The sequence below is a fragment of the Ptychodera flava genome, chromosome 12 (assembly GCF_041260155.1).
Source record: "Ptychodera flava strain L36383 chromosome 12, AS_Pfla_20210202, whole genome shotgun sequence".
Taxonomy (NCBI): domain Eukaryota; kingdom Metazoa; phylum Hemichordata; class Enteropneusta; family Ptychoderidae; genus Ptychodera; species Ptychodera flava.
Genome location: NC_091939.1, coordinates 23458583 through 23482838, shown reverse-complemented (window position 1 = coordinate 23482838; position 24256 = coordinate 23458583). Strand labels below are relative to the sequence as shown.

The following is a 24256-nucleotide window of genomic DNA, read 5'->3' as shown; positions in this document are numbered from 1 at the left end:
ATCATCAGAAGAAGTGAAGCAATTTTGTGTTATTATTTATATAACACTCTGCTTTAGCATCGAGCACTGTGATTTACCACGAGGACATATATTCATTTCATTTCATTTATTGCCATAAAGAAATAAAAATAACAACTACTATAAACGTTTTACATATTGCATGTGCATCACTGTTAAAAGGGCTAGAAAGAAAAAAAATCCAGTAAATACAACGAGCTTAAAATATAAGAATTTACATGACAGTGACTACTTTACGATTCATCGATGAGGTGTTGTTTTAACTCTTTTTTAAACAGGTGTTGTGATGTGAGTGATTTCATGTGAATGGGTAAACTATTCCACAGTTTAGCGCCTGAATAATTAATCGCAAATTTACCGGCATCTGTGTATATCTTCGGAATAGCTAAGTTTTGCTGAAGTTTAAACCTTGTATGTCGGCCATGGTCGACCATATTGAAATAGTCACTAATATGGTGGGGAAGATTATAATTGTACAGATCAAAGATGAAATTTCCTATACCAAGTTTATACAGTTTAAAGATATCAAGAAGACCTAGTTCTTTGAATAGTGGTGCAGACGGATTATATATATATATATATATATATATATATATACAGTACAATGCTCAGCACAGAGTACACGGTACAATAGACAAGCAAAGATCGGTAAATTGTAGCAGTCACGTTATCAGCAGAAAATAAAAACTTGCTTTGAGATTCTCTGACCTTTTGGTCGCAGAAAACAATTTTTCCTCATTCTGCAAATTTCAAAGTCGACACACTTTGTTTTCACAACAGTTATTGATAGCTGCTTTCTGGTTTTGTGCCATAAGGGATGGCAAAAACATGTATTTTTAACACCAAAGTCCCTGACAAGCTGCTAGGCGAAAGACGCCCTCATTGATAATGTCATTATACATGTACATGGATGTGTATCGACGTCTGTCATGCGCGGCAAGTAGGTGCAAAAGCTTGCAAAGTCCATTTCCAAATGCACATCTCGAAGAGGTCTCAACAGCATACGTATACTGTCAAGATATACAGTGAATCTAAAAACCATAAAAGTATTAAATATCACTGTCGTTATTATAGGTGATAACTGGTTCAAGTTAGAGTTCAGGTAAGCTGTCACAGTAGAAACGAACGCCGAGAGTGGAGACAGGGACATTGCAACGTGACATTGAATTCAATTTCAAATCTTTGATACCCCGTGACACTGAAAAATTAAGAAAAACGAAGGACACATACTAGTACTATACGTTTGAGGTAGCAAATATATGTACACTAGTCCTGGGTCAATATTTTGGATATTTTCGAACTCAAACTTCCATTGACCAAAAACTGTGAGCAAGGTTTGGATGCATGCCAATAGTGGCCCTGCACAATTTGGTTACGGTAGCCCTATTGAATGACTAGTAATACAAGGTCACATTTTACAACCGCTTCAGCTTACATTTTAACCAGCTTTTCTTAAGGTAGAACGCGCCTCGGGGACTCTCAAATTTCGTCAATTCTATTTTGATCTACCCATAGTGGGGGCTCATTTTAAAGCTCTGGGAGAGAGAAAAACTTCCATGGTCTTGGTTTTTCGAAAATCCAAAATTTAATTTTCCCAATAGAGTTAACACAGGGATGGCGACAATTTTGAATTACAAATATCGCAAAATGTTAGGTAATTTGCTTCGCTAGTTCTAAACTTTGCACGGTGACCCCCGATTTTTTTATTTGGCAAGAGAATTATTGAAGGTTTTATGTAGGAAAGTTTGAGCAAAATTTTAAGTCTTTCACTTTAGAGGCGCATACTACCTTAACAGTACAACCAATATAATATAAACAGAAAGAGAATTGTACTTGACTGTGTAGAAAAAATAAATTAGTGATCAGACGTCCTGCCATCGAAGAACGATTGTACAATTTTAACTCGAATTATAATCATGTGGCTGTTGATATCCTTTGTCTTTTATTTGAGTCCTTTATCTTCAAATGGAATGAAAAATTTCAAGGTCGGTGGGGTATCTACCGGCACACTGTGACACATGTGCTTGTGTTAAAAATGTGATGACGTTCGTTTGTTAATCGATCAATTCCATAATTCGCTGTAACCTGTGTTCCTATAGTGGTGTCAGCTGGCCACGAGCTTGAACTATCAACCATTGTGATAAATCAGAACTCATCTTATCTTATCCGGCAGCATCTGTTCACTTTGATTGTCTTCGCAAAAAAATTAAAGCCACACTCTGTAATGGTGCTGCGAAATGGCAAACATGCTTCCAGCCCGCGTTGGTTTCTTTAACAAGAAGTCTGCTACTGTCATCGCTTTTTGTCTCGGCATGTTCTTTGGAGCTGTTGTCTACACACAGGTGAGTGAGTATCGCCATTCTTTTTCTTCAGTCCAAGGTAAGTTTGCCTGTAATTCATTCGACCAAAAGGGTCTCGGAGGGGGCCAGTACAATGAACGATAGCGTTCATGAACCGAAGTATGTGTGATCAAAATTTGTCATGTGCATCCTTTAACTAAAGAGTTGCTACGAGTTTTGACTGTGCATAATTATGTGGGTGGCCAGACATGCCACATATACATATACTTATCATACGTTACTACAATGTCGTATATGATATTATAACTCAATTGCAAAATCTGTTGACAGATCTTTGAGACTAAAACAATCACGCTGAAAGAAAATCGGGAAGGATCATTCTCTGAAGAAACAAAACCCACGCCGGTCAGACGATTGAACCTTTCTCCCAACTGCAAAGCTGATATACACCCTCAAGAAGTAAGCCCTGTACGCTTTCCGTACAATGAGTATACAAGATTCGGGCTTGAATGGACAGGCATTGTAGACGAATTAGAATGGTCAAGTAAATCGCTACATCCAATCGGAAACGACGACGCCCAGCCGTTTAGAATACGTGCCGGAAGCGCTGATCTTACATCAACAGAAAAGACCAGGTATGATATCATTTGCTACTTTGACAATGAAGAATGCAACAAACTTGAATACAATACTACCCCTTTACCAATTTGAATGAATTTCACCAATCTTATTAAAAAGTGACAGTGAAATTAATGTCTAACATGTAAAGTCCAAGTACTGGCCATAGCTGGCCGAATCAAACGGAATCTACATCTGAACACAAGAGGTAAAACGGGTTAAGTATCGTGTCATAAAACATAAGACCATTTCGAAAACTATCTTTGTGGATAGATATCGTGCCATCATTTAGTTAATAAAAGTTCATCGTGACCTAATCCTTCCACCCTTTCCTCTAAATAATTTCAGAGTGTTTCTTTATGAAGACAAAGCGAAATACAAGATCGGAGACTTCGTACACGTGGTCATCGAGGCCCACGACAAATATGGAGGGAAACGGAGTAAAGGTGGTGACTTCTTCGAGCCTGTTATGTTCAATGAGAAACTGCAAAAAAGCACGGCGGGAAGAGTGGTTGATTACGGTAACGGCACGTACAGCGTCTACTTTTACGCTGCCTGGCAAGGCGCTGCCTTCATCAACATCACACTTGCATTCACACGCGAGGCTATACTCTTCCTGGATAACGAAATCAGATACAAAGAGCCGCCTGGCTGGAAAGGCACCTTCGTCCAGGGTAACACGTCAGAATCTACCGAGTGCTACGTCATCAGCGATGGATCATGGGAAGACATGTGTGAATTTATCAACCACAATGCTCTTGGAGGCACAGCATTTGTGTGTGAGAAACCGCAAACATTACCATGTAACACCCTTGATTCCATTTTGCATTCTATTGATAAGGTGGTCAGCGTCACCGAAGAAGGAATCGCAGATATAAGGCCCTTATTCTCAAAGTAAGCAATAATTTGACTCGATTACGTAAATTATAGATTGCATTTTGGAACGTCGTGTCAACAGGTCAACCCATCCCTTTACAACAATGGGTCTAATAAAGCCATGGTAAGGAACTGGTCAGTTTCTTCGGCCTGGGGGGGGGGGGGGCGCGGTGGATTATTTTTTGCCGACGTCAAAAAGTGGCTGACCCCCTTATTCCAAATTTTGAAAACAGGGTGACCCCCCTATTCCAAATTTCGAAAACAGGGTGACACCCCCCCCTATTCCAAATTTCGAAAACAGGGTGAAACCCCCCCCCCGGGGCGCGCGACATAGGTAAAACAAAAGGTGGACATAAATTTTATATATATATATATATATATATATATATATATATATATATATATATATATATATATGTATATTATATTTTACATTTTACATATATTTATATTTTAAATAGTCATTCTATGTTTTAATGAAATTGTTGACATGTCAGTTGTAAGATAGGAATTTCAAAGTGTCAATCTTAAAGTTTGAATACAGTATATTTTGAATGCGCTGTATTTTGAATGAGCTGTGAATGTATTTCACACTTTCTATGCTTAAACCAGATGTCCTGAACTGTTGTACAGAAATGGATGTCAATCATTAATATCAAAGAGGAAAAAGCAGTGAATCAAAAACTTTGATGGGTGTTAAGACTTGCCAACCATCCAATAAATCTCCTGAGGAGCCATAGAGAGCTTTTTTAGCCAAATCTGATGTGTACAGTGTCTGAGAGGACCTTTTCTTGTAACATTGAAACCATAAAAGCACAGCTAATAATGACAAAAACTGCCTTTTTTAACTGTTATTTTGTTCATAAAAAAGCATCTTTCTACAGAAAACCTGTGACATAAAGGAAAATAATTGCATCGATGAGAAGGAAAGATATTTTGCCATTCTTCTATCTCTAAAATAAGTCACTGTATCAAATATATATTGTGAAATATTTGTGCATGTTGCTTTCTCATACTGAATTCTCATAGAGAGAACAGAAAAGTATCAGGGATTTGTCATCCTTTTCATATGAAATGCAGATTTCATAACCCCTCTCTCTAACACAGAATTTGACTGATCCCCTCCGAGTCACCTTGGAAAAGTTAAATATCAATACATGGATTTGTATAATTAACGGGTACTGTTCGGGTACAGCAATCGTAAAGACCTTTCAAATCCTGGTTTACCCTGCTAAATTATCATCAGTTGCCTCATGACTAGATTCACCTTGCCAGGGAATGTCCCCTTCTCTTTACAGAGTATATAGAGAGGAGACCCGTTCCCCAGCAATTTAAGGTGAAGCTGTTCTGTTTCATAGAAGTCTCACTATTGATCCATCAAACGTTTGTTTGTTTGTTTGTTTACTTGGTTTTTGTTTACTTATTTTGGCTTGTTTTTATTTACTTGTTGTTGTTCGTTTTATTTTGTTTACTTGTTTGTTTTTGTTTATTTTGTTTCTTTTTTGACCTTTTTTCTATTTTTTATTTTTATTTTTCTATTATTTATTCACTTGTTTACTGTTATTAAATCAGAGTTCCCTGTAGTTAATCTTCAAATTTCAAACTTCATACGGCCTGAAACCAAGATAAGTCGGCCTCATTCTAAACACAAATTATAAACTCTCACATTATTTGGTATCATCAATATATACTATGGTAAACGGAGGATGACTGGACTATCTTTAACTCTGTTTGACTTCCACCTCATGATGTACACCAGGGGCAGAATCCATGGTGTCATACTCGCTAACAACAAAAGGAGACATGATCCTTTCGTTGGCAGTCCTGTCTGAACCCTCTATACTCAGTCATAACCCTTTAGGGACTGTTCAGTTTCTTCAGCCTGGGGGGGGGCGGTGGATTCATGGGGGGGTCACCCTGTTTTTGACTTTGGTGATAGGGAGGGTCACCATGTTTTTGAAATGCCCAATAGGGGGGGGGTCAGTGTGTTTTTGAATTTTGACACAGGCTCACCATTGCCTAAAATGCAAGTGTCAGCCACAAATTTCATCATTCAGTTGTATTTTTCGGCGCGCCCTTCGGGCGCGTAACTTTAATAATCAGTCATATTTTTCAGCACGCCCAACTTTAACATATGAAGCATACATACATCAGAGATACCTGTATGTTCAATATTTTTCAGCGTGCTCTTCAAGCTCATTACTTTAATATATCAGACATTTTTAGCATGCCCTTCAGGTGCATGACTTTAATATACAAGGCATATATATCAGAGATATCAGGATGTTTCATATTTTCCGGCGCGCCCTTCGGGCGCCATACTTCAATAAATCAGAGATATCTTGATGTTTGCTAAGTGAAAGTGTACCATTACTCAAAGTCATCATGGTTGGCTAGGGATTACTCGAAATTTCGGAGTTTCTAATGTAATTCCTCCGACCCGCAGGCCGTAAATAATGACGGCCCCCTTAATCTATTCGGAATACAAGGCGAGACACCGGTGAATCTATAGTGCTTTGACTTTGGTCGTGTGTCCTTGGTCCCCGTGAAACGGTTTTATGGTTGTGATTCGTCCTAACAGTGTTTCAGGACCAACGTGCAGTCGCTTCATCAGTCGCCCTTCTTGAACGTATCCCCCTCCTGTTTGTTTGCTGATAGCCATCTTCCCTCTGAAAGGAGAAGCCAGATTCGGTATTGAGAGAGTAAATCATTGTTGACTGACTATATTGTCCGGTGTGTGGCGTCACAGTTGACCCATTATTGACCAGAGGTCTGGACGCTTTGCGTTTTCGAATTGGGGCATATTAAATCCGTGACATTTCGTGGCCAAACAATATATGTATTTCGAATAAACACATCGACTTATGGATGTTTTGTTGAAATGCCATTTTCTTTTCGATCAAGTAATAGACCCTCCAAAAACGTTTTTTGGAGGGTCTATGGTTAAGTACGCCAAAACGACACGCTTTTACAAACTTACAACATGCTATTCTTTTTTCGTCGTACACAATGCGGCCATTCAATTATTTCATTAATTCGGTTTGTATTTGACGATTACGAATGTCGTTTGGTCATAGGCATGTAATTTAACTGAAGTGATACTGTCTATTCGGTATTTCCGGCTTTTAGCCTAATAGATTTATATATTGCCCGAATGTCGTAATGGATTTTGGCGGGGATTTGTCAGAGGGGTGTTGAGGGCTAAATTCGTTGCTACGTGATTAGGTGACACTGTGGCAAAATTTAAAATACAAAAATTGTCAAAAAATGTCAAAGTTTAAAGAATTTATACAATCTTATGTTACTACAGAGCCTTGTTGGTGGTGGCATTCTGCATTCTTTTGGTCGTCACAATTTGCAGTTTCTTTATGGATTGTTTTACTTGAAGCTAAGTGTCGACCATATAAAAGTTAGTGTGGAAAGGGAAATATAGCGACGACTGTGATTATCATGGTGTAAATTAGCTCTCTCGAAGGATTAAATTTGATTGGTCATAAGATGAGCTCAGGGCTACTAAATTTTTGCCCGAGTGATACCGTGAATGCTGTGCGTCGGTTGCCCTTCTCCCCTTCCCCAACTCTGAGCGTACACAAGTCGAACTGTGGGCAAAAATTCTTTATTTCACTTCACTTGACCATCAAATTTTGATCTTAGATAGTTTTCTCAGCACCGTGTTTCTGAATTAAGGATGACACTTTCAGTGCGGTATCTCTATCGGCCAACCCTATTTTAAATCAATAAATGCAAATAGAATGGCGTAAAATGCTACATTGTAGTTGGTTTTCCCGAGTACGAATAACGATGTTGCTGATGAAACCTCTAGTTGTGCAATGTTGACAGCAAATCGAAATTCGAAATTTACACCATGTGATTCCAACCTAGGGAACATTCGTTTTTGAAGGGAGGGGGGTCTATGGATAGCTGGGGGTTTAGTTTTACAATACTGTTTGGGAGTTAGATATTAAAAAGTTTGGGGAGTTACATTTTACAAAACCTGCTTAACAAAATTGAACGCTGAGTAATAGATGACCATGAATCGAATGATGTAGATTGAAATGATAAGATATGAGTATAATTTTAACAGTTTACAATCTCTGTATTAGTACAACTGCCATGAATGTCCACTGCATTTGATGGTAACTGCTGCAGTTGTCTATATCAATACAACTGTGCCGGCTTACGAACATTCAACGAATAGAACAGTTTAAAACGAACAAGAACATTAAACTGCTATATGCACCATAGTTATGACACTTTTTGTCTTCGATTCAATCTTTTGATTCAGACGAGTTACACTGAGTATCAAGTTCACTGATGTCAACTCACTTTACGGGAGGTATGAACTTGACACTAAATTTGACCCCCTCAGAATCAAATGATAAATTTGACGCGGATTATGCTCGTTTCTAGTTATGACATTTTCCCTAAAATTAATTATTGGCTTCTGAGGGGTCACTTTTAGCGTCAAGTTTACTATACTATAGATGGAGTTGGCATCCATGAACTTGACATTCAAAGAAACTCGTCAGGATCAAACTATTAATTGTAGGCTAAAATGTCATATCCATAAGTGTATATACCGTTTAACTTTCGTTTTCGTTTCAAAATTGTAGTTCTATCGACAGAAAGTTCGTAAACTGCCACAGTTTTGCAGACAACTGTTGCAATTATATCCATGTGCTCATATCATATATTTTTAAACTACATGGGTTTTTTGACGTTTCGTTCAATTTTGTTATCATTGCCATAGTTCCACAAAAAAAAACTTAGGTAAAATACGCCCCCCAGTCTTTTGTTTATGTCTGACCCCCCGAACAGTGTTGTAAAACTAACCCCTGCTATCCACCGACCCCCGATCCCATCCTCGCCCGCCCAATAAAAAGTGAAAGTTCCCTAAGATGGAATCTCGAGGTGCAAATTCCTCATATCGATTTGCTGTCAACATTGCACAGTTAGAGGTTTCGTCAGTAACGTCGATACTCGTACTCGGGAAAACCAACTACAATTCAGCATTTAAACGCATCCGGAATTTCTATTTGGATTTATTGATAAAAATAAGGTTTGCTGATAAAGATACCATGCTGAACGTGTTATTCTTACTTCAGAAATACAGCGCTAGGAAAACACATCTAAGATCGAAATTTGGTCCAATTTTAATGTAAATGATCATGTATAGACAGTAGAGAAACGTCGCGGATATATTTCAAGCTTAAGTGGTGCTACGGCTCCATCATCGGAGCGTTGAGGTACAACCAGACACGGGCCCAACGAGTAAAGCCACGTGGGAGCAAATTAGCCGTATTGGGGTGTGTAACAAGATTGCCAGGGGACGATGGGAGAGTGAGTGCGTGTGTGTTATTTACATCGAAACGACTGTTTGTTAGTAGTGGCAATACAATTTGCTGTCTGTTGGATCTATTTCTTTCTACTTTTCATTTTATCTTCATTTCGCTATTTCATCATTTCGCCGAATAACATTCAGCCATTTCTCTATTTTTCAGGGGTTCTTTATTTCTTCATTTTGCTATTTAGCAGAATTACATTAGCCTGCGCGACTTATAGTACGGGCACGAGCGCTCGTTGGCTTAGTAGTCTGCTAGATCGATCGATCGATCGCGTACTCGTTGCTCTGCCGTGGAGGGAAGAGCAACAAGTACGCGATAGATAGGTCGAGCAGATGATCGATCAATCAAGCAGACTGCTCAGCCCACGAGCGCCTGTGAGTACAAGCTGCGCTATGAGAGTGCAACTGTGACTTGAATTATAGCCAAATCGGAGCAGGTTCATTGCTATTATCAACATTTGTGTTTATGGAGTTAAGTTTGATTTATAGTTTTTACAGCAAGGAAAGAAGAGAAAGCAAAATGAAATATCGATAGCTGTGGTGTGTCTCTCGCGCTCTGGTCAGGTCATCGCCCCATGTGTAGACCAGCTGCGAGCCAAACCATGGCCGTTCAAGTTCTCAGCTCGTTTATTACCACACCAAACGGTGTCGCGGATTTAGCTCGAAAAGTTATGAGATATATTTAGTCTTTGAATAAATCACCCCATACCAGCTTTATCACAGGCTTTTTACGTGTATTTCAAGCATTTTTCCATGAGCCGTCGACGGTTTCTGCTCGAATTTGGACTTTTGCCCCTAGCGTATTGCATCCATGGCCAGTAGTCAAGAATGCTGAAAGTTTTACATTATTACATTTGTTAATGCACGAAATACATTTTTTTACATTTAATACATTTTTTTTCCATTAAATGTCCGCACGAGATACATTTAACTATAAGGATTTCGTCGGGAGGGCCGATCGGACTTCGACGCGAGTTTGGGAGGGCCTATAATGTAATAAATGCAATACATGTAAAAATGTATTATTATGATGTATCTCGTATGCAATCCCATCTATACCGAAGCCAGCCCATCTCAAAATTTAATTTATGCAGACCTTTAATTATAAATGTAATACATGTGAATGTCTTAAATGAAAAGATGTAATTCGTGCAAGCCGATCTGGACTAACCCAAATCTTACAAACGTATTTCATGTAGACTGTAAAAAAATGTTTAAGAGGGCGACTACATTGGCCATAGCTCGCGTATTTAATACCTCACTCTAGGAGTGGGGGATTAGTCGTAGCAACAGACTAAATGTTTAAGGATTTTGTTGGGAGTAAAACAAGGAATTGGAGTTAACTACACAGAGCAAAATTCAGAAAATAACAAAAAAGGCACAGATAGTGTCCATGTGCAAAGTGACGTGGTTGTGCCGTTAAATTCCAGCGCCAAACCTAGATGACACATCATGGCTACATTATAATCTTTTTTTAATCTAATCAGATCAATTATGTTGACCAGGGGATCACATTTACCATTGATGAATTGATTGGAGGGAGGGGGTTACATTTTGCAATGACAATTTTAGAAGGTCAACTTTTACATTTCTTATGTTTCTTAAATTCCACCACTAGTACTGTCGCTGCCTCCCCGTAAATAATGAAGGCTCGCTTGCTACGGTCGGTGTGTACTTTCGTACAATCAGACGCACTTGCATGACTGAATACGCTCTAAAGTTTGAGCCTAAGTAGCTGCCTATTTTTACAACACTTTGGGAATTCATTATAGTTTCGAACGGAATACGTGGCATGCTATTTTATGCACTGAAAGTTGCGTGACAGATTGTAACTACATTTTTAAAACATGAATATGTGTTCTTATAACAAGCCACATACTCATTCCGTGTTGCGATTGGCCAGAATACGTCACGTGACGGGGAAAATAGATACATTCAGTCACCACAGAATCGACAAAAGTGACGCCAGAGGGTATTTTTGAAAGATATTTCCCTAAGATATTAGTTTTTGACCAAGTCTGGAAAAGTGCATGGTCACGTGACCATAGTGTCGCCTGCAGCTTTGAATAAATGGCGGGAAAGCCTAATGAGCGCCCATGAGCGACGAACCTCGCCCTCTAAAACAGCAAGCTTTAATTTCCATTCCAACAGGAACTTGAGCAGCTCATTAACGAAAAAGATTCAAGTGCAACCAAGGATTTTGCTAGGTATGCGTAGAATATTTTGAAAGAAAGTGGTACTACTGTTGCCGCAGTGAAGAGTGGAGAAACCGCCAAGTAAACTAGTGAACTTGTCACAATGGATTACTGCGGTGCATAATATCAAAACACAGTACAAACCATAACATAGTACAAAATGAGCGTGTAGCATGTTATAAAACACCCATAACCTGCTTTTTATTCGAGCTATAGCGCCCGTTTATTACCTATCCTGGCCGTGTGTTACCAGAAGCACATCGCTAAACCCCTCGGTCTACGGCCTCGGGGAATAGCGATGTGTTTCTGGTAACGCATGGCCCCTCCGGCTAATAAACGGGCACTCCGTGAAAATAATATAAATTTGTATAGATACACTTACATTTTCACTACACCATAGCGTGTTCTGGTACTCAGCAATGATGGCGCTATTCAAATAGCATAGAATTCGCACGTTTTCTTCATCGACAGGTCAGTACTGGGTTGGGGTGGACACACCATCGTGAAGAGCATAGAGACTCCGCGAGAAAAACTTGATGATATTCTGCGAAAGGAAATGCCGAATAAAACGGCACCAATGGGACTTTAATGGTAGTGAATTTACCTAACATCAAACTTGTCTTGCAGGGGTCATTACAGAGGCTTATTGGAAGAAACTCCACTGAAGGTACAAATATCCGGTAAGCATAGAGCATGTGGGATCTTTGGTTAAAGCTCCATAAGCTGTATCTTTTTGAGTGTTTTTTTTTCAGAACTGTTGTTTTGTTGTTTCCCTACACTAATTGCATTGAATCCCTAAACTGTTATTTAATGCCAAGTATTTAGCATATCAACACAACCTATATAAGTATAATCTCTAATGTTATTGTTGAAAATTGTTTTCAAGTCCGGACTAGAATTCATTTGTAAAGGATAAACAATGATCACTAAACACATACAAGCTATGTTGACAAAAACAATAAGCTTACTCAAAATTCAGCATGACAAACAGATTAGGGTCAGACATGGTAGTTAGTATACAGAAGCAGAATACTGAAAAAACTTGCCATAAGTTACAGCTTATGTCCCTTTAAGAGGCACACACAAATATTTACTCGCTACTTGGTCTACTGTCCGTCGTGAGCTCCGTGTTTAAGCTGTTCCAATACAAGGTTTACACTTTCCAAGGCTAGGGTCTTTGAATATTGATATCACAAGGTCACGTTCGTTTTTTTAGGGGTCGGTGGCACTTAAGCTACAATTGAAATGCGAAAAGCGACCCCTACAATTTTTTATCTACAGTATGACCCCCCCATTCATCAATTGTAAAATGTACCCGCCCCGACCCCCAATTATTTATATGATTACCCTTTGTGCTCCAAGGCCATGGGGTACGTGAAGTTGACATTTGGAAGTACCACCTGGCATGACGTCAGACTTCTGAAATAATCAAAAACTGTCTCAACAACTGTATATTTTAAGAGCCACCATAACATTCTTGTCCCAAAATATACATGTTATGGTCATGTAACCTCATTATATATTCCAATGGCCGCCAACATATATCAATTTGTGTTTTTCCACATATTTATTTTTATGGAGATCCTCATTTATTTATCATTTCCAGTACCTAACCAATTGTTTCTGCCAAAACAGCAAAGGCTGACATAAAATTCTTAAAAAAAATTGTGAAGATACACTGATATTTTTTTGTTTCGACTTAAGAAGTGTAGTGTAAACAAATGGCCTTGTCGTGGCAATGTACATAAGTATAAAAGTTGGTGTTCTTGAACACAACACTGTCAATATTGATGATATCCCTGTCTTTTCCTATTGTTTGGTATCCATGCCTTCCTTTTTCTATCTACCAACAGTTGAAGGTAATGAGTCACCTGTAATCTAAATATGCCCATATATGGTCAAAGGGGCGTTCCTTGGTATTCAAAATGCCACGTGAGGGCGCTGTTTTTAAAAAGCGGCCACCTGCTTAAAATCTGTGATTGGTTAGATATTCTCTTTCCATGGTAACTGTGGCAAAATTGGAACAGGTGACAGTATACCTTTAATCTGAGGAAAATAAAACAGAAATGCCTGCAGTATATTGTGTTTTCAAAGTATTTTATATAAAACCTAATTAATCTTCTTATTTGTTTTCCCGATTAAAATCATACACAATAAAGCTAATTCTGCATGCCCTTTGCATTTGTTGCTATCAAAAAAGTTACACTGAAGAAAACAAAAGAACCAGGTATGCAGTATATTGTTTCAAAGTATTTTGTATAAAGCCCTTTTTAGCTCACGTGCTCACACACGTGAGCTAGTGTCGCAGCGGTCTGTCTGTCTGTCTGTCTGTCTGTCTGTCTGTCTGTTTGTGGGGCCCGATATTCCGAAAATGACTCTTCAGATTAGAATAAAATCAGGTACACAGATTCTGTTTGAGAATTGCAAGAAGTGATTAGATTTTGGTGGGTATGGTCTGCATATTTAATGCTCATTTGCATAATTAATGATTTTAGAAAAAGAGACATACAATGTGAACAACTGCACAGAATTGGATAAGATCTACTAAACATGTTGATTATGCAAGGATTTATCCGCCATGAAAGACACAAAGGTGTGACGTGAAAGTTAATTGCTAACTTGCATATTTGATGAACTTTCCTGGAAAGGAAGATATTATGATACCACTATTATACTACGATACAATATTATTGAGCGTCATTAAGCATTTTGACTTCAGCCCTTCCTAATTTGCATATTTCATGAACTCTCCTAATTGGGGTTATAGGGCTTGATTGACTTGACCAAAGTTAACTAAACTTGCTGTTTACATGGAAGATACTATAGTTTAACACTATTGAAAGTCATTAAGCATTTTTACTTCACCAAATTCCTTATTTGCATAATTAATAGACTTCCTTATTAGGGATACTGAATTTACTAGACCAAACTCGATGAAAAGCACAATGTACTTTGATAGTAATATGATGTAACATTATTGAAAGTTATCAATCAATTTTACTTCAGTCAATTCATCATGTGCATATTGAATGAACTTTCATTTTGGGGATTAAACTTGGATTTACTTGATTAAAATTGGCGAAACATGCTATGCACATTGATGGTGCTAGCTTAAAACAATATCGAAAGTCATTTCGCATTTTCATGTAAGCTTATTTATAATTTGCATATCAAATGAGCTTTCACAGTTAGGCATATATAGTTTGAACGACTTGACCAAGGCAATTACACTTGCTATATAAAGTGGTGAACGAATGACAGCAGTCAAATAATTTTTTTTTCAGCTAATGACATATTTGTATACTTAATGACTTTTAGAATTAATCTGCGATGAATATTGTTCATGATGTTGATCATACCACTTTCAATGAAGCTGCAAACATATGGCAGAAGTTTAAATTTACACACAACTGCAATACATAATGAAACACAAGAGCATTTTCAGTTCATATCTGGTTTAAATTTTGTAGTACACCCCTAACTTTATACTAGGAAACAAAAAATTGGAGCATCTACATGGTCCTAAGGCCTCATCTGATATTGATACACAGTCGATGACACGCCATTGTCCTCCGAATGCTGAAAGAATAGGTGACAGAAAATACAGTGGCTTACTATCCATCAGTCAAAGTTACTCGTCAGACCCAAGTACGAAAGATGCAGTTTACCTCAGTGAAATCGAACTTGACAGTCAAACTGACTCGTCAGAATATCTTATCATAAAAAGCACCTGTCCCATTAGTGTTCTTATTTATATTTGTTAATCCTGTTTGTTCAAATTATGTAATTACGATACCCTAAAATCTTTGTAAACACTCCATGTAACTTAAGATTTTCAGAAACTGGCTTTTTTTCGATTTTAAAAGTGTTATAAAATCATATCGCGAACATTGGTAAACTTGAAAACTTTATTTTCGTGAACAAAAGTGTTCTCTGATACTTGTTATCACCTGTTCAGACAGGATAAAGCATGTTCGTATTCTGTTTCATGTATTTTTCGGTCAATTCTGTTGTTTTTTGCCCTAATTCCATGCAAATCTTTCGTAAAAATTGAAGCCCCCCCAAAAAAAACAAAACAATGGTTGTTTAATTTAACCAACCAAAAAAAAACTGGTTTGTAAAAGTCAACCCCTGAGTTACACCGACCCCCCCCCCCTTGTAAAATACGCTAACTGTCTCATTTGAAGGAATAAACTAGGCGAGCCAGTAACTATGAGCCGAAGCAAATTTACAGACAAATGCCACATGACTTGTGGGTAAGTCTATCACGCAAACACAGGTTGGTAGATAGATGGACGGATGGATCGGATGAATGGATTGATATAGATGGATGGATTGATATAGATGGACGGATGAATGAATAAATGGACGAGAGAGACAGAACGACGCTAAAACCGATACAAATAATCAAATGTAGATAAACACAAATTTATTTTTTGTTGTTTAGTTATTTATTCATTTACTTATTATGATTGTAGGCTCCAAAGAGACGCCGAAATTGCCAAGATGTGGACCTGATCTCAAAGTTCCAATGACAGACGGCTACTGGAGTGACAATTTGACCTTTGTACCTATGGTGTGCAGAGGTCGGCAATGGACTCAAAATAAACGTGAGGCGTGTCTCAAGAGTAAATATATTCGACTGAGTGGCGGATCAACAATGAGGCACGTCAGCGAAGCTTTCTCGCGCCTTTTTGACAGGTCACGCCACCTTGACAAAACGCATAAGTTCGTAGCTCTCCGTATCGGTCCGTATCCACAACTGGTATCCAGCATGCAGTTTGAGAGTGATTATATGGATGGAATCACGACGGACGAATGCAAGACAGGAACGGTGGTTTTCATTGTCAATTTTAGTTTCCATTTTGTTACCTGGTCCAAGAGATCCTACCTCTACAGGATACACAGCGCAAAACTAGCTGCTGTGAGGCTGTTTCAAAGATGCCCCGATGCGATGGTTCTTATAAGGTTGTCTAACCCAAGAGAAAACGTCAATCCCCCTCAGTGTGTTCACAGCGGGGATTGGATTCTGTATGACATGAACCGCATGATTCGGCGTGTGTTCGGAGGTATTGGAGTCCGATTTATTGATGTGTGGGATATGGTACTCTCACATCCCGACCCTAACAATGTCCACATGGGACCCCATGTTATCGACCAACAGGTACAAATGATGTTGAACTATATTTGTCCTGGTATGGTAGATTTGTAATGGTCAGGCCCCTGTCCACATCATTTTGTATACTTCTCATTTTGTCCTCGGGTTTGGTTGATTTTGACGTTTTTGTACTCAATCTGTGACTACGTTTTTCTTCCAATCTATACACGATAATTTTGTTCTCTCTCACAATACCTGCAAGAATTCTCGCGATCAGTCGGCTGGGGTTTGGTAGTCTGTCAAGATGGCTGAGAGTATATCGTGCAGACATCCTGTAGGAAAAATAATTATTTTTGGCTTAGGAGGCAGTATCCAGTTTATGTAGCACTCACTTGAATTATTAATAAAGGTTTAACCGGGGAATAAACACGGCCAGCTGAGTATCATCTCGTTTTGATATTTAAAGCTAAAAGACATCCTGACCATCGGAAGGGTTTGAATTAGGGCTGTATTTTTCGGGGTCCTGTAAAACCGATCTTGGTAGTGGATAGCGGACACAGCGGCAAGTGTGGTCGAGTAGCAGAGATGTAGGCCTATACAATTACAAAGAACTATTTGTAATGTTTATACCCAACACTTGTCAGAAAATGAGCATCATACATCCATAATTTTGAGGGCGGTATATTTAGCTAATGAAGGCGTCCAGAGTGCGTTCGAATCGAAAACATGACAAGTAAAAACCGGTACAATAGATTCTGAATAATAAAAAACCGTATTTACATCTGCTTGTGTAACCAGAAATGTGGAAGTAAAAAGCTATGCATCTGAATCAAACCTATAGAGGGCGATTGACAAAGGCATGCCCTAGTAACACCTTTATGGGAAATTTTGCAAAATTAAGTAAAAAGTAAGTTCTGAAAGTGACAACAGTATGCTTTTGACTTGTGTCCAGATTTGAACGAAATTATTTGTATGAAGGTAGATAGATAGATAGATAGATAGATAGATAGATAGATAGATAGATAGATAGATAGATAGATAGACAGACAGATAGGTAGGTAAGTAGGTAGTTGCTAGGTAATGTCAGTAACGGTAATACCAGTTACTGAGGTTTACCCAACACTGTCATACTGATTACCAAAATCAATCTCTCTCTCTCTCTCTCTCTCTCTCTCTCTCTCTCTCTCTCTCGTTCCCCCGGAGACAATATATATTGAAAGTATTCTTTTATCTCAAATGATGTCATATCCGGGCAGGTGCGTATTCAAATTTTCAGCTGACGGGCAACGTGCGCGTACCGCTTGCACTGAACTGTGCAGACAACGACGTTGCTTTGCCCGTCCCTTGGTAACGACAATGTCGTGGGTCACAGGTGTAGATCACGTGATTGGCGAATAGTAATGGAAACGCTTCCCTGACACTTATTTTACAATCATAATTCAATTTTATTTTGTCAAAATATATCTCTAAACCGTCACAAAATCTCAAACTGAAAATGTTAAACAACCTCCGAGGGCATTACTTTCATGATTTGCGACTCTTGCACGAATCCTATGATGCACGCACATCCATTATGATGATGTGGTTGTTGAGTGTCCGGTCCTGCACGCAGTCGCACTCTCTCTAAAAGCACCGGACGATATACCAGCACCGACGATACCAATATCCACCACCGAGGTAGGTATATCTACAGTACCTTACCCAGTAGCAACCACGTTTATCACGGTCTGTTGAGAAAATTGTAGATGCAGCCGTTTGTTAATGACCTAGCGGTTTGAACTCCACGGGTCTACGTTTTACAGTGTTATATACTGTGGAAGGCATGACCAAAGTACAATAGAGCTAGAAATAGAGGTCTGTTGCCCCTGCTTTGTACAAGATACCTACTTACTAGCACTATAGGTGGAGCTCCCCTACATATATGTATTAGCCGGCTTGTTAAAATTATTCAACTACTAGATGCCGTGTCTAAATCGTATATACAGAGGTGTGTCTAAGGTCAAACTGTTTTTCCATTTTCATGATTTTGGGCCAGTTGATATTTCAGATCGCATTGAAATTGTTAAACTGGCTCAGTTTTGTCCAATATATCCCTACAAGTACAACTCAGATTATGAAGAACAGATTTCCGTTTTATTTGGACGATATTTCAAAAACTTAATTTTTCGAAGCTGACGTTAATACATCGGAAATGCAATTACACGAAGAGAAGAATGCCAGTGATTGTCGTGAACACCAGTTATATTAGTTAACAGTCATTTTGGTTTCAAATATGTTGCTTTGAAAACGACTGGCTAAAAATCTAATGACAAATGAAATTAAATTTGAACTTTGAAAAGGGAAGTTTTAGATTTGTTATTATATTTGAATTTTTAAACCATTCTCCTTTTATAATCAAGAATGAATTTGAGCCGGCAAGGTGCAAATTTTAGGATTACAAAATCGAATGACCTCAGATACAGAGACAATAACAATTCAAAATGACCCGCATTGGTTCTTATTAATTCTATGGAGAAACCAATTTTCGATTTCTACAAAAACAAGATGGAAAAAACTTGATTTCATCCTCACGTTTCAAAATAAGCCTACAAAAATATCTTATACACAATTGAGGCAGATGAATATTTCACAGTGATAAAGAATCATTAGCATAAAATTTAAATACCGAAACTGCTCATTAATATAATTGCATAAATTAATACTAATCTGCTACGTATCTTGCACTAATAGTACCAAAATGGTACACCAGCGAATATTTCTAAGAAGATCGAAGAGTTTAATAGCCCGAATGTCAGTACCCAAAGCGAATTAACTGTTATTTGTGGAAAGCTATGAAATCCCGCCGCGGGTTACCAAAACGTCACTTACCTTGATCACCATGTGGAATTGAGGCCAGCCAATAGATATCTCTTCCTTCACATTTGTTAGCAATGGTTTCACCCACGACGGATTTGTTTTTGATTGGCCGGCCAGAGAGCGTGTAATAGCTTTCTCCTTCGTTCTCAGATTCTGACACTTTATCCTGGAGAAGAAACAAATAATGATTTTATATCGGAAAGAGATAAAGAATACTCTGCCAGCCATGCACTATTGGATTATTTACTATGAAATATTTTATAACATGCTATAAAATTACTTGACTGTCCAGCACTAACAAATCAAGTTACATCATGCTCTCCGTGTCTTTTTATGAAAACAACCGGATATTGAAACTTTTGGAATTCACTGAGAAAGTGAACACATGTTATCATAATGAGACTTTCTCGACATCATCTTTATTCAGAAGGATGTGTGATATACAGCTTTTTTCAAAAACCCATGCAATTGACATAACTCTCTCTGAAATAAGGCAGACTTTGCCTGTTCGTCCTAACAGAAGAAAATTGAAACTTCGTGACCCCCCTTGAGCTCTCGCAGCCGAACAAACGCTAATGTCGTAAGCTCCCTTGTGTATCTTCGTCGTCATTTTGAAATAAACGTTTTTATTCCACGCTGCTGATATGGGGGGTTCCGAATAATTTTCTCTAGAAATGCTGACGTGTCTCACCTCTGACTTCAGGCTCTCAAGGTCGGACTTCAGCTCAGCCGGCGGCATGTTCTCAGCTTCATCCATCGGTTTGACGTAGCAGGAGTCTCCGTTCTTTGGAACCGTGGCTTCAAGACCCTTCAAGAAAAGTTATAAATAATAGTCTTGTAAACATCAGCCCCTCGACTCGAAGGTAGTGTGCACTTCTAAAGTGAGAGTTTTCAAATTGCAGAGACGCATGTTCGCTAATTACAATATCACTTTTTGCCGGTATACCTCCCACCCAAAGTCATCATGAGTGCTATCAAACAACGCTGGCTGTTTGCAAATTTGTTCGCTGTCAGTTTCAAACAACAATGGACGGGCATTTTTAGCTCACATTTGGTATATATCATAAATGGCAAAGAGACCTTATTATGGTGGGTCGGCGGCGTCGATATGTACGTAGGTATTTATGTTACTATGTATGGACGTATGTCCGTCCACATCAAAAACTCCATAACCGCAGCTCCTACCAGATTAGTATTTGGTGTATAGGTGCACCCAGGGTTGGAGATCTGAATTTGTTCAAATGAACATGTCAGTGTCAAAAATATGCAAATGAGGTAAAAAAGGGGTAAAGTCCAGCAAATTGCTAAAACTCTGTAACCACAGGCCAGACGTGGTTGAAACTTGGTATGCAGGTTTTTATGGTTACTTTAGTGGGATTCTCCAAATTATGGTGAAATTTTGATAGTTGTATTTTGGGGCAATTTTTCCCGTTTTAAGTCAAAAAATCTACTTGGAAAGCGCTTGTCTCATGAAACTTGGTATGCATAATCCTAGGGTTAGCCTCTGTCAGATTTGTTCCAATTGTGGTGAGATTTTCATATTTGTATTTTTGGGGCAATTTTCCCCATTTTGGGTTAAAAAAATTATTTTATCCCAAGCTTCTTATTGTATTGCTTTTAAACTTGATACTCTTGATCCTTTGGTTGTCTTCTGTCGGATTTTTAAAATTGTGGTAAAATTTCATATTTGTATTTTTGGGCAATTTTTCGCATTTTTGGTCAACAAAAATCATATCATTTTCTCTAAATGAACTATTCTCATTGCTTTGAAACTTAGTATGCATGTACCCAGAGGCAACCTTCCTTGAGTGTCTCTAAATTGTGGTGAAATTTTCATATTTGTATTTTGGGGCAATTTTTCCAATATTTTGATCAAAAAATAATTTTCTCTGAAATCGCTCGTCCGATTGCTTTGAAACTTCGTATGCACGTTCCCAGGGATAAACTTAATTAAGTTTACTCACTCTGGCCTGCCACATCGAACCAAACGGAAGCCAAATGTCATTGACGCTATGTTTCTCGTTAAAGCGAAAGAGAGAAGAACGGATGAACAGTTTTCATCATGTGTAGGCAGGGAGCTTCGTTCGTTCGCTCAGCAGACAACGTGGAAAAAAAATCCGGGTGAGCAAAGTACGGTTGCATCACGGAATTTGCTGGACTAGACTATCGTTGCTTAGAGAGGGCAGGGGAATTTCGTACGTAGTGCTGAGAGAGCAATGTGAGGAATCACGATAGAGAGAGGGTTGACCAGAAGTTTTGTCGATGGGAAGAGAAAACATGATGGCAGACAGGTACATTTTTAAAGTCGTAGCGAGAGGACATTTGAGGAGCTTTCACACTCCTTCTTGATGTTTTATTTCTCTTCAGAATACCAACAGTTTGAAAAATTATTATGTAAACACATCCCTCGCAACTATTACGCCAACTCGGCATACTGGTTGCCCCTGCATCAAATGTCGACCTCACGAGTGTACAGAACTCCAAATTACGACAAAGAAAATTTATACAATTTTCAGTTTGAGATGGCTGATTTTTAAGGTAGCATGTGTGTCTAAAGTGATAGACTTAACTTTAACTTTGCTAAAGTTTCCCTAATAAACTTTAAACCGTTTTTGTACCAAATAAAAATAAAAATCAGGGGTCACCGTGCAAATTGTGGTACTGCAGAAACAGATTACTGAACATTTAACAATATTTGAACTTCAAAATCATCCCTGTGTTGACTCAACAGGGAAAACTAAATTTTTTGGAAAAAATAAGACGGTTTATGTCGTACGCCACCAGTTTTATGATGAGCCCCCTCAAGCGGTAGACCAGAAAATTATATGGAAAAGTTTTAGAGTACGAATGTCTGTCTTGAGGCGCACTTTACCTTAAGGAGTCACGAGACAATTTGATTCGATGCGAGAAATTTGAACAAAAAGCGGAACCCGTCCAATTCCAAACAACCGTTTGCCCAGATATAATTCGTGAAAAAGTCACTTGAGTAAACAAATATTAAATACCAGTTTCATCTTACCGCATCAAAATCTTCAACTATTTCTGCGTCGTCTGAGCCAACAGTTTGGAATATTTCAACGTTCCTTTCTTCATCAATGACGATTTTCTCTTCCTGTTCGACGCCATGGTCCTTGACAACGACAGTGTATGTCTGTTGCTGAACAAATAAGCAAAATTAGTCCGAGTGAGAGAACACGTGACCATGGAAGGTCTCACAATTTTGTGTCGAAATGAACACTTTTTGAGAATTGCGTACGTAACAATATTTGATATTGTCGATGTCAAATTCCAAAGAGGACCTGGTTTGCCTGTTGTCAAAAGTTGTGCTAGTTCCATCGGGAGACGATTTCAGATACGAATCAAACAGCCATGCAGGTGTGAAAACAGTTTTAAACCCAGGACCTACCTTTGACTCTTCTTTGTCGGCGGGTCCGGGAGCCGACTTCACAGCTCCCACCAACAGACATGCGACGAATACCACCACAGTTTTCATTTTGTCGTCTTCTAAAGTAATGTGTAAAGTAGTTGCTTAACTCCTTGCTGCTCGAGTTATTGCGATGTGATTCCGCTGGCTCCAACCGAAGTAACTTTCGCTCCCGATTTTGCCTTTATATACATATTCGTTGAAAGGAAATTTGTTTTAAACAACAAGGTCGGTTTCCCTCGACAAGCATTCTACAAGCAAAATAGTGTTCTATTCATTGGCACGGAACCGTCGAGTGTTTGAATGGCAAAGATCTAAAGAGTTTTTTATCTTATGTTAATTTAGAGAATAAGGAAATTGAGGGGGCGAGTGAGGGGAGGTGAAAGGGGATGTCCCGGATAGCAACACAAGGGCGAATGAATCTGCACCGGCTTGTCTGTGACTCTCACGTGATGCACACGAGGAAGACCAGAGACAACGTCTTTCTTCTTTGTCTGTGAATTTAGGAGTGCAACGGGTGTCTGATTCTGCTCCATGCATGTCTGCGACTTTCATGTGATGCACAATGAGAATGCGAAAGACACATTAATCACGCAAGGATGGTGGTTGGAACGCGGAACCTGGGAGGGATGTTATTTTGAAGGGTTTAATTTCCAGGCATTTATAATCACCAACTTTGTCAATGCGCAGAGTTTGAATTATGAAGATAAAATACATGTATGCGTTTAGGTATGATTAGGGTGATGTTGGTTTTATATTGTAATTTTTGAACCTTTGTCTTGTGACAAAGGAAAATATGGGGCTGATAGTTCAGTCGGAAATGGTCACTTGGAATACGATTAAAGTTACCTATGATGTTATACTATTATATTTAGTTGCCGTTAAAGCCCGGTAAGCTGATCCCCATAATTACACTGTGAAGATACCTGTACACAGCAACCGCACTATGTCCAGAAGGCATTTGGTGATAGGAGTAAGGCGCGCACGAACATTTCTTCTTTGGTGACAGAAATCATGCGGGGTTGTGACCACAAACGACAGGGATGAAGGAGACAATTGAAGAAACAGTGGGATGAAAAAATATAATCCGCCTAATACATGACTTCTGAATCAATAGAAGCAAAAACAATAATGAATTTGCCAAACTGTGTTTGTGAAGCAGAAGAATCGCTATAGAGCGTAATGTCCTGCCTGCCGAAGTCATTCTGTTTACCATAACGCGCTGGTAAGCCAATTACCTACACACGATGAGAATCCTTACTAAAGTGAGGGTTGGGACCCTTGATACCACAAGGTGACATTATTAATTGTTATCAGGTCCACTTTCAACTAAGTGAACTTTTGTATTACTTCTGAGGAATGTTTTGCTAGTACTCAATGATCAAAGATATCAATATACATGAGATGCGCCTTACATTTGATAATAAGTTTTAGGCAGAAAACACGGACAAACACAATAACGGAACGATGGATGGATGGATGGATTAACGCCTCAGTCTTAACTTTTTATCAACTAATTAATGCAAT

General features: G+C 38.7%; 2 protein-coding genes across 3 annotated transcripts; one reads left to right on the top strand and one right to left on the bottom strand.

Moving 5' to 3' along the window:
* Positions 1–2197: 2197 nt before the first annotated feature.
* LOC139145438 (NXPE family member 3-like) lies at positions 2198–16882 on the top strand. The gene is made up of 5 exons (XM_070716623.1): positions 2198–2360; positions 2649–2953; positions 3285–3830; positions 11979–12031; positions 15830–16882. The coding sequence occupies exons 1-5, from the start codon at positions 2256–2258 to the stop codon at positions 16561–16563; spliced, it is 1743 nt and encodes a 580-aa protein (XP_070572724.1). The 5' UTR covers positions 2198–2255; the 3' UTR covers positions 16564–16882.
* A 988-nt stretch (positions 16883–17870) lies between these two features.
* Positions 17871–23022, bottom strand: LOC139145437 (arenicin-1-like). Of its 2 annotated transcripts, none has more exons than XM_070716621.1 (5): positions 22712–23022; positions 22325–22462; positions 19997–20113; positions 19318–19471; positions 17871–18176 (listed from the first exon to the last, which is right to left on the bottom strand). In XM_070716621.1, exons 1-5 carry the CDS (start codon positions 22796–22798, stop codon positions 18073–18075), a joined length of 600 nt encoding a protein of 199 aa, XP_070572722.1. In that variant the 5' UTR covers positions 22799–23022; the 3' UTR covers positions 17871–18072. The 2 variants fall into 2 exon arrangements, with proteins under 2 accessions (XP_070572722.1, XP_070572723.1); XM_070716622.1 differs by having other exon boundaries at positions 22325–22456; positions 22712–22912.
* Positions 23023–24256: the final 1234 nt, after the last annotated feature.

What these genes read in the sequence shown, in the direction of transcription:
- LOC139145438 (XM_070716623.1), top strand. Translation starts at nt 2,256, where the DNA reads ATGGCAAACATGCTTCCAGCCCGCGTTGGTTTCTTTAACAAGAAGTCT. An exon ending in GAGCTGTTGTCTACACACAG is followed by an intron (nt 2,361 to 2,648) that starts GTGAGTGAGTAT and finishes ATCTGTTGACAG; the next exon opens with ATCTTTGAGACTAAAACAAT. An exon ending in ACATCAACAGAAAAGACCAG is followed by an intron (nt 2,954 to 3,284) that starts GTATGATATCAT and finishes AAATAATTTCAG; the next exon opens with AGTGTTTCTTTATGAAGACA.
- LOC139145437 (XM_070716621.1), bottom strand. Translation starts at nt 22,798, where the DNA reads ATGAAAACTGTGGTGGTATTCGTCGCATGTCTGTTGGTGGGAGCTGTG. An exon ending in CCGACAAAGAAGAGTCAAAG is followed by an intron (nt 22,463 to 22,711) that starts GTAGGTCCTGGG and finishes TTATTTGTTCAG; the next exon opens with CAACAGACATACACTGTCGT. An exon ending in TTGAGAGCCTGAAGTCAGAG is followed by an intron (nt 19,472 to 19,996) that starts GTGAGACACGTC and finishes TTTCTTCTCCAG; the next exon opens with GATAAAGTGTCAGAATCTGA.